Source organism: Gymnodraco acuticeps, unplaced genomic scaffold, assembly GCF_902827175.1.
Source record: "Gymnodraco acuticeps unplaced genomic scaffold, fGymAcu1.1, whole genome shotgun sequence".
Lineage (NCBI taxonomy): Eukaryota > Metazoa > Chordata > Actinopteri > Perciformes > Bathydraconidae > Gymnodraco > Gymnodraco acuticeps.
The window spans coordinates 3572883-3584066 of NW_022989974.1; the positions used below are offsets into that span (position 1 = coordinate 3572883).

The 11184-nt window shown below is 42.8% G+C and overlaps 1 protein-coding gene across 1 annotated transcript in view; it reads left to right on the forward strand.

The window, feature by feature from the left end:
* The window catches only part of LOC117543132 (serine/threonine-protein kinase WNK2), a 40896-nt gene that overhangs the window by 5213 nt on the left and 24499 nt on the right, over nucleotides 1-11184 (forward strand). The window contains 4 exon segments of the mRNA XM_034211225.1: nucleotides 10488-10660; nucleotides 10881-10974; nucleotides 10976-11021; nucleotides 11024-11098. Of these exon segments, the coding sequence (XP_034067116.1) occupies nucleotides 10488-10660; nucleotides 10881-10974; nucleotides 10976-11021; nucleotides 11024-11098 (388 nt within the window).

The window sequence follows — 11184 nt, forward strand, 5'->3', positions numbered from 1 at the left end:
TTCCTAATCATAGTTTATGGCTGTCTCTTTGCATATTATGCATGCGATAACAAAAACTCCTTCTTGCCTGATCAAATGGCAAAAGTAAAACAAAGTTGCCGAACTTGCTGAAGTGGGTCATTGGTTACAGCTCATTTGGCATTGGGGCATAAAAGGAATGAGGCCTACAGTAAGGAAGCAAAGACAGAGAGACCCAGCAGCTGTTGCTAACAGCGTCTTATCAGGCATGCTGGAGCTCCCTGTCACTCAGCCAGCTGAAGAGGGAAGCCGGTTAGAGCCACAGCATTGTGGCCTGTGGTAGAACTCCAACAGGCCCTGTTGGAATGATGCTGGTGAGTAGTTAATGTAATCTAATTAAAGACAACAAAAACAGTTTTAAAAAGCTAACTGTACCATGTACGTTTTGCTTTGTGTTTTGAGAAGTAAGAGTATATAGCAATGAAGGTGTGAGTAATTCGACCTCCTCCCTACATAAAGTAAGTCAACAATAAGAATATAGTTTAGAGTTGTCTTTATTTTGTTCCAAATTGGCTTACGTTTGATCAGAATAGGGTGCGTTGTTATCCCTGTGAACACACACGTACGACAGTAGTTAGTGTTTTTGAGAATTGGAGTGTTTTCATTTGGGGAAAGCTCTTCTCAGCTCTACAAAGAAGAACCCAATGGGAAGAGCTGGACTTGTCAATCAAGTCCCAGTCGTATGTTTCACTCATTTTGGATGAGATCATCTGCACATCTTATGTTCCTTCCCTCAGTGCAACTTGGCTGCGTTTGGTCATGCGTTTCCATGATTGAGACTTTTTCTCAATTACCTCAATATATTACGATTATTTTCCTGACTGAATAACTTGGACAACATGTTTGAGCGATGAATTGAGTCCTTGTGTTGCGGGTATATAACTGTCGGACCGAATTCAAACAACACGTTTTGTTGTTTTTAACAACAACTGGCTGACAAAAAAGTAGCAGATTACATTTCTGTCAATTGACTAATTGTTTTCCGTTCTGCATGACCTTGTTTGTCAAGTAATGCTCCAACAATCCAATGTCTTGTATCCCTGTGTGAACTGCTGAGTCATCCTATAGTAGTAGTCTTTATTGATCACAGCAGATTCAGTGAGCAACCTTCAGAGACACATCACCCCTCCAGATCTAACTCTGATTTGATGAAGATTCAACTATTTGACGGCTTTGAAACTCCCTCTGTGCCAACATACAAGCCAGTCACAAAGCTTATTAGGACGTGTAATCCTTTTTGGAATTAAGAAAGGTTATTTGTATGAATGAATTGTGGAGCACCTCTGTATCCTGTTAAGGCCTCCAGCTCACTGTAGGCTCTGTGGTCTGAAGACAAGGGCAGCTGTTAACACACACTTTAGTTGAACTCTGCATCACTTACGTAATAATAAGCAAAAGACACATGGCCACACAGTAGCACATGTGTCTTGAATTGAACTGTAAGTTCTTACTGTAAGCAAATGTAAATCCTCTTATGTTCAAGGACTGTTGGATATATAAATAGAGCTTTTGCTAATCACTTTTAAATGATGAGGTTTGTGTGCCTGTGGTTATACATTTGTACGTTTCAGGTATGCATGTAGGGGGGACACAGTGTGTACGTTTCAGGTATGCATGTAGGGCAGGGGTGCCCAACCAGTCGATCGCGATCGACCCGGTCGATCGCGCGGGGGAGATTCCCAGTCGATCGCGAGATTGTGTCTAAAAATAGAACAACAATATTCAGTTTTATCGTTAATGTCCTATAACATAATCTTCATGTGCCAGAATAATGCACTTGAATGCATCAAAGCTTTGTGGATTGGCCGGCATGACCCCATGTGTCGGGGCGTGGCTGGTGGGCAGTGGGCACTATTTCGCTGACGTTGTCCCGTGTCAACAGGAGTGACAGTCCGCACACCACACAAGACCGCAATTATGGCAGAAGCAAAACATATAATTGTCACTCCGAGTGGGGAGGATTGATTATTTTGTATTTATTCCAATCAAAGTCCATCTGTCTCAATCTGCAATGCGAGCGTGGCTTATATCGAAGAAGGGTAATTTAGGAGCGGCATTTCAAAACAGTGCACAAACGCTACGAGACGGAATTCCCTCCTAATTCTGCCCTACGCTCAAAAGGGGAGGGGCCTGAGAGCACAGCTAAATGCACAGCAGTCCATTTCACCAGGCCCAACAACAAGAGCAAGGGCTGCTACCAGAGCATCTAATCGTGTCAGTCACGTTCTTGCGAAACACATGAAGTCTTTCAAGACGGCGAAGTTGTGAAAGAAGCTTCCTGGAGGCTTCGACGCGCTTTTGGGGGACAGTAAAAAACAGTAGCATTTCAACAGGTTTTTGATAAAATCTCAATTTAGATACCGTTATTAATCAGCTGTACGTTTTAGTTTGTTTGACTTATTCATTATAATTATTGTACAAAATGGTATAAGAATGCAAACTTAAATTGATTATAGTCTATTATCAATTCAGGTTAAGAAACTAGAGTTGCTTGCATCCTATTTTAAAAAAGGCATTTATTTTTATAATCCACTAAAATGCAACAAAAAAAATTGTTTGATTTTATTAATTTAGTCTTTTTTATTGCACTTTGGCAGCAGATTCCTGTGTAGCTTCAGATCTGGAGTTGTCTTATTAGTAAGCCTAATTTATACTTTTGTAGCAACACTATTTTTATATAATGACAAAGAAAGGGTTCAGAGTCTTTTCTTTTGTCCTGTGTCATATGTGGCAGCACTGTTCAATGTTTCTTGAAAACATTACCCACTGTAGTGACGTGTGAATAAACTCTGTATCAACAACACTGTTGTGTAACTTCAGTTAAATACTTGTATGTGTGTAGATTAGAAAGAGGTAAGATAAAGGATCTGCAGTATTTTATGAAGTATTAATTGTACGAAGGTCAGTTTTATACAAGTAGAAGTGTGTATTTTCCTGGTAGCAGGCTGTCAGTAATGGCTACGCCTCTCTATTTGGACTGGTAGATCTCGGCAGACTGGCAACTTTAAAAGTAGCTCTCGGTTCAAAAAAGGTTGGGCACCCCTGATGTAGGGGGGACACAGTGTGTACGTTTCAGGTATGCATGTAGGGGGACACAGTGTGTACGTTTCAGGTATGCATTGTAGGGGGACACAGTGTGTACGTTTCAGGTATGCATGTAGGGGGACACAGTGTGAACGTTTTCAGGTATGCATGTAGGGGGACACAGTGTGTACGTTTCAGGTATGCATTGTAGGGGGATACAGTGTGTACGAGTGCATGCAGGGTTTCACTGGCTTACCTTCTGATCTTATATTTATGGAAAATACTCAAATACATTAATGCACAAAGCCCTGATGGGAAGCTCATGCTCTTGTGTTGCATGAAATGTACATTTAAAATACCCCAAATGAGGAATCCTGAGTAAAATTTCAACTTTCTGAAGCTTATCATATTCATGTTTTGCAGACAGTGATTCAAACCCTCGATGTTCTAAACCTTTGGTGGTTAGAGGATAGTCAGCAGTGATGTTGCATTGGGGTTCATATGTTTATGATATGTTTACGCTTTGGCAATAATGTAAGAAAATAGGGGAGAAAAGACCAGTTGTTTCTTCAGGTAGCTTTACAACTTACAGTACAACCAAAACTAAGTTTAGGACTCCAAAAATGTCAAATTAGTATTGATTTGAAACTTAAAAGGAACACCATCTAGTGTGTTTCTTCAGTACTTTGACCCCTCATCAGTGCTTCTTTTCTTCTGCTGCTGTGGTCCTTTATTCTGTCTACTTTCACATTTTTATATTAACCTTATTAATAATGAGAATTATGATTGTTTTGGCTAGAACTGCTAAGATGGGCATATCCTGCTTCTGTGTTTCCTTTAGCTTTATGTTGTCGTTGTACCTAAGGCAACCTTGAAGTGTTAGTTAAGGTTGGCAGTGATGCATTAAACAAAGCATTTTGTAAATTGCTTTTATTATTGATGACCAGGACCAGTGTTGCCTAAGGTGCCTCACACCCTAAGAAAGACGACTGCTTCTAAATTCTCCATTCAGGTTTGCCTGGGTGTTGTTGAGTCTGGGTCGGCAGAATTCTGCTGATTCAAGGCCGTCTCTTTTGCGTTGTGCCCGCACTCTGCAGCGACTGATAAAATGGAGTTCGGCTCAGGACATCTCTATGCCGCACCCCCCCCTGCTGTGCCTTGAAAAAAAAAGTTATATTGCGTAATGCGTATGTATTAGGGATGGGAATTTGAAAGCAAATGTATATTCGAATATTCGACCCCCCCAAAAAACAGTTAAACCGGTTAAACCGAAATGTACATATCCTATAAAAAAAGAATTGGGTAAAAAAAAAAAAATTGTAAAATGTATTGAACTGGTGATCACAGTTTGACAGCTATAGGCCTACAGCTTTCATGTACTGAGGCGATTCACAATCAGCCCAGCTGTAGAGAAGACCCTCTCAGCTGGAACGGAGGGTTGCGGGTATAGCATGTATATATAAGTTTAATTTGGCATAGTTTGACCTCTGCACCGCACTCACTACCTGGTCGAATATTTCCACACATTACTACTCTTCTTTTGACGCCATGTGTCGCCGGAACCATCGCAACGGCTGCGGAGCGCATTTGCGCCGCATTTAGGCATAAGATGAGGTTTGAGTCTGCGTGATCTGCGTGTAGGGAGGGGCAGCAGCCATATCATTAGCTAGAACTAGCTAGATCTGATGGATTTGGACATAAACGCGAGTGAAGTATAACCGGAAGCGAGAGGAGAGAGGAGAGAGAGAGATCAGCACCTGCAGCTCTGCCCCGCTGTGGAGGGACTGGTGAGCGGAAGCAAAACACACCTTTTTACGTATGGCACTGTCGTATATATATATATATATATATATATACATTGAATTATTCAATTTGATAATATGTAATCAACTTAGGACTCCCTCCCCAAAAAAAAAAAAAAAAAAAAAAAAATTCATAACTCATATTCAATTACATGATGAATAATTTCGAATATTCGATAATCGTTCCATCCCTAGTATGTATATGCCAAACATAAACTGCAGCAACACTGCTACATAATTTACCTTGGTAACATTTCATTTACAAGCTTTTTTTGTCAATGTATTGATAGTAAATGAATTAACTAGCTTTAATAAAGTTCAACTGTAAATGATTTTTTAACTTATATCATATACTTTTTAGGTTTCCGCAGCAAATTTGAGGGATTTCATGGAAAATAAAAGTGTTAAAGGGACCACTGACACTACAACTAATATTGATATCAGCATTGGCCTCCAAACATCCAGCGTCATTCAGGCTGTAAACAAAGATGTGACCAGTCAGCAGTAGTCAGGGGCTTTGCATGAGAAGCATTACTCTTTAAGGAGGCATGTGTGGAATCAGACATTTTGTTTCTTATCTCTGTGTCAAAGAACTGTTTGTTTGTCAGATTACGCTCTCTGTGTCCGGAAAGCTTTAGGTTTGTATGGCTATACCACATAACTCCCGGTCACAATCAGCCTGACACACATTACACACTCTAACACCTTTGCAACCAACTTTCACTATGGACTACTTACAGTTAAGGTTAGGCATAAGTCCCAAGTGTTTCATCATGCTGTGTTTTCCTCCTCTTTCCTTCCTGTTAACTAAGGGTGCTGTGGGTGTGGCCGTTTGTTTGTCATCCCCTCCTCTTAGCTTCTCCTAATTCCTTCCACCTTATTGTATTAATCTAAAACCCCTGAAACACAAACGGCAGAAACAATCATTTAGCCATGTGCAGATGTATCATCACAATAACTGTATATTATCTTGTCATCAAGTCAGTGTTGCTGTCATTCGGGCTCCTCTTTGACGAGCAGTAGTGATATGTATAGTTGCTCTTCTCTTAGCCTTACAGCATTCTCACCAGCTCTTCTTTATTGAAAATGTCATTCTGTGCCACCCTGAGTGCGAGTGTGCCAATTAGCACAGCTTTAGGTGTGGCGTGTCTGGGGAGAGTGACCGGTAAAGCTGTCGGCCAAACTCTCCTGCAGTCACTCCTCCTGATGGGACATAATTCAACTGTGGACATTGTGCTGGCTCATGGTTTGCCGCCCTGCACCAACCTTTGTTACGGCAGCAGAAGCACTGCAATAGTTATTTGGGGGATGGGTGGCAGGAGGGTGGAAGAGCAGCCAAGTCATTTAGCATACCTCCTTAAACCTGGCTTCATGTGTCAGATTCAGAATATCCGCATTGTTGCCTTTTCTAAATAGCTATGACCAAGACACAGCTTTTATGGCGGTGTTTTGTGTCATACTGACCTCCAAGAAAAGAGGTGTGTGTGTGTGTGTGTGTGTGTGTGTGGTGTGTGTGTGTGTGTGTGTGTGTGTGTGTGTGTGTGTGTGTGTGTGTGTGTGTGTGTGTGTGTGTGTGTGTGTGTGTGAGTGTGTGTGTGTGGTGTGTGTGTGTGTGTGTGTGTGTGTGTGGTCGTGGGTGCTGTGTGTGTGTTGCTGCGTGTGTGTGTGTGGGTGTGTGTGTGTGTGTGTTGTGGTGTGGAATGTGTGTGTGTGTGTGTGTGTGTGTGTGTGTGTGGTGTTGTGTGTAGTGGTGTGTGGTGTGTGGGTGGTGTGTGTGTGTGTGTGTGTGTGTGTGTGTGTTTGTGTGTACCTGCGTTCAGCTGTCTAGGTTTTATAGTTGAACTTGTTCTAATATATACATCGCTGTCACCCTCTTGTTTCTAAGCCCAAACGATGCTAATCTGCTCCTTATTAACTACGGTTCAATTTGAGGCCAGGTTATTGTGGGGAAAGCGGGAAATTGTAATTACGACCAAAAGCTGTGAGACGAAGATGACACAGATTTTATTTTTTTGAGCGTGTCATTATGCGGCCTTAATTGGGACTAATGCGCTCCTAATACGTTCACTCAACCGGATGTGTATCTCACTGGTTGACTGATTTTAGCTAGAGGGATTGTGAGAATGAGAAGAACAATATGAACCAGCCAAAGCATTGTAGTCCTGAGATTTCTAAACATTTGACCCACACAGTTGACCATATCATCTTCATATCATTTGTTAAATCACAGGCAACACTCAAACGGGAGAAAAACACTTTTGTTATAGTTAAAAAGTGAGCATCTGCCAAACCCTCATAAAGGCCCATTCACACGAGAGACTTATAAAACAAATGGTTTCCTTTTCCCCCATATTCCAGAATATCACAAGTGATTTATCAACTTGGATTCAAATGTGCTATTTTATAATTTAGCAAATATGTTGTAGCTGTTTCATACCAGGATTCATTTCTGAGCTTGTTTAATAGAAGTGTTATTTCCATATACCTGCTCTACTGGAATCTGTCCGTTCTTATGTGTAAGGCTACTGGGTTCATTAAGATCATTCACACCCTTCATTTGCAGTTATGTAATTTCCTATTACGGGATGAGAAGAATCCATTTTGATAAAGGTCATGACTCAACCTTTCTGCTTTTCTAAAACCATGTTGTGAGGTAACAGATGAAACTTATTTTTACAATGAAACTTCCCAGCTTCAGAATTGGTGTCTATAAAGCGACTCATTTCAGTCTTTGAACACTCAGCATCTATCACTCACTGTGTTTTGTGCTTTTGAAACTGTCGGATGTTTCTGAGATTGATGCTCCAGGGAGATGGCCTGCCTGCCTGACACTCTTTAGCCCGACAGCTCTCCCACTAGGTGCCGGCGAATTCTATTAAAGGATAATCAATAGGAGACACTCATCCTGATATAGCCCCCTAAATTCCGGTAGCACTTGACAATTTATTTTTATTTTTTATATCAATCAAAAAATGCAATCACTGCAGGAAGAACTGTGTCATCTGTTGTCAGTGAAGCATTGTTCTGACTCACCATCGTTTGTGATGTTGTTTGAGCTCAGAAAGCTGTTTTTAGGCAGATATTCCAAACTATTGAATATGCTTTTGGAGCTCTGCACTGTTGGGACTGTTTTCACATGAAGGATGCTCATGTTTGACAGATTCATGTTGTGCTGCTGTGTTTCACTCTGCTCTCAGCATGAGCCTGTTAGTCCAATAATAAGGTGCATTAGCCATCCTGCCTATATTACAGACTAGATTCCAGGCTCCTTCAAAAGGGCCTTTTTATGTATCAAATGGCAGCCAAGTTCCCCAATAGCACACAGTTTTATTATCCAGCATGTTGCTCTTAGAAACTAAAAGTATTTCACAAGTGTCCAGATTAATTTGGGTAACTAAAAGTAGACTTTGCAAGGAATTTGACCGATAACGAAAAATGGCCACTGTAAGACACCTGCAGCGATACCATCTACCCGCGCATACCGTGCATTCTGCAGCAAATATGTCCTCGGTTTAAGCCAAGCTGAAACGGTGTTCGTGCTTTGCTCTACCTCCTGTAGAAAAGGCACTTTGTCCTTAACTGGACTGCAGACAACATGTGACTTTAAAGCAGGAACTTGATTTGAACACATAGTTGTGCCATCACATGGGTGTTCGCCTGCACAATTCCCAGAACTTGTATTTGAATCTATTACCTGGTCTGATCTGTGTATCTGAATGAGTTGGGCTCTAATATAGTCCAGCTCAGCGCTGTAGTGGGTGGCAGCCGAGTGGAGCACAGCTTTATAGATCGCTTCCTGCTAATGTCACAATCTATTCTCCTCTCCCTGCCTCCTGCTATGCTTTCTGTGCGTGTCTGTTTAACCTCGCCTGGGAGGCTCCACACTCTGCTGCAGCCAGCTGGGGCTACTTTAGTCATGTGTACATTGCAGATTTGTCTAATGTAATAGCGAGTCACGGTTGTTAAATGCTCACATTCCTTAGAGTCACTATGCAGCAGTTACAGACTCTCTTACTGATGCTTACGTTGATATCCTATCTCTGGTAAGGGTCTTGAGATTGACATTCTTCTGGTTTCTCCGTGTGCATGTGTATCTGTCTGTGCATCTCGCCATGCTGTGCACAACGCCTCTCAGCCTACTTGTGGCGTCTGTTGAGAGGGAAAGCAGATATGAGAGAGCGATAAAGGTGTGTTTGGGGGAACACTCCGAGGTGGGGGTTATTTACGAATAGCAGCAGGATTCCCTAAAGATGAGAGCAGAAATGATGAGGAGGAGGGAGCATGAAAGATAAAACAGTAATGAGGGGAGATGAGGGGTGTGGCTCCTATGGGGGAGAGGGCTGCTGCAGTGTGCTTTAAGCTGTCTGTCTCCTTCCTCCTCTTTGACCTGTAGTGCAGGTAAACTTCAGTCCATGTGCAGCGAAGAGCACTCGGGGATAACCCAGCCCAACTTGGGCGGCCCGAGCCCTTCCCCGCTCAGCCCGAGCCCTTCCCGCTCAGCCCGAGCCCTTCCCCGCTCAGCCCGCCTCAGTAGAAAAGGTTCTCTGCAGAACTGAATAATTCATTGGGCCTTTAGAAGGGTGCAGTGAAAATCCCCACCCCCCACTCACTTGCACACAAAACCTAATATGCCACATTCTCGCACACATAGACACACAGCATGCTTTATCATCGCATCCCTTCACTCCTCAACGCATTGTATCTCAGCACGTTTTGCTCACTTAATGATGTCCATGTTGTTCAGGCTGATTTTTACTTTTGCTGCAGTTCCATCGCACAGAAAGTTGACTGTGGTTGAATAATTAAATAGATTAGATCTCGCTAGATTGTCTTTATCGCAACCTCCGTCGGTGCCGTCGGTCTATGAGAGGGGTGGGGTCGTGCTTCTGGTCCGTGCTCAGTGCTGAGTGTAGCGCGTGTCTGTTACACAAGGCGTTGCCGTGGTAGTTTGGAAAAAAGGAAGCTGTGATAAAGAACCCCGTGGCACTACCTAAAGCAAGGTGCTGTCAGAGCAGGGTCAGCCTCACAGAGGACTGAGGAAGTGATTTATATGGATACTTACCGAAGACGTGTGTGCAGGGGCTGTTTGGTTATGGAGAAGGGAGTGGTTGTTGTGTAGCAGGGACGGATTGCAGATATGGGGGAAAGGGGGGGGGAGAAGGAGCAAAAGGTAGTAGAGGAGTGAGTGAGCAAGATGGGAGAGTAACCTTTAGCTGCAGTGTGTCCTGGGTGTGGCCACGTCTCCCCACAGCCGCTCCTGTTGTCACCCACTCTCCACAGCCGCTATGCTTCCCTGTGAGAACTGGTATTCAACATCCTTTCATTATTCCACACAAGATGTTTAGTCTGAATCTCTTTACGCTGTGAGAAAGCCACTGATCTTGATTCTTCCCAATCACAATGCTGTTATCAGCGATGATACACATATGGTCCAATTAGAGATGTGTATACGGTTCAAAGACACTCGCTCTGTCTTTCCCACTTTGCTGAAACATACTGGATTCCTGCATTTTAAATGTGCAGGGAAATGCCTCCGAGGGCACGGCCACTCCATCTGCTTGTTCCTGTGCTATAATAAGTTTCTTTTCATTAGTGCTTCATATACATTACTTCTCTCTGCTGCATCTGCCCTCTTTCCTCTAGGATCGCAAGCTGTCTAAAGTGGAACGTCAGCGCTTCAAGGAGGAGGCAGAGATGTTAAAGGGTCTTCAACATCCTAACATCGTCCGTTTCTACGACTTTTGGGAGTGTCCCCTTAAAGGGAAGAAGTGCATTGTCTTAGTAACGGAGCTCATGACGTCAGGAACGCTCAAAACGTAAGCACTGGTGAAGGAAAATCCTCTGAGGAAAACAATTATACATATTCGAAATTCAATTTTGTCCTATACAGATTCTTACTCAGGTTTCAGTGACATTTGAATGTGTACTATTTCTTCAGATTCTCCAAGAAAGGTCAGCCTATCTGTGTTTCACTGAAAGGCCATTTTTGAAACTCATACGATTGTCAGGTAATGTGTTTCCCTCTCCCCTCTACAGCTATCTGAAGCGTTTCAAGGTAATGAAGCCAAAGGTTCTGAGGAGCTGGTGCAGGCAGATCCTGAAAGGCCTTCACTTTCTCCACACCAGGACCCCCTCCCATCATCCACAGGGACCTTAAATGTGACAACATTTTTATCACTGACCTACAGGCTCGGTCAAAATAGGAGATTAGGGCTGGCAACACTTAAGGGGCTTCCTTGCTAAGAGCGTCATAGGTAGGTGAAATAAGATGTAACTGACAGATTAATGCTGTTTACAGTAAAAAAAAAAGTACAGACAGATGCATGATTCTCCTTCAGGC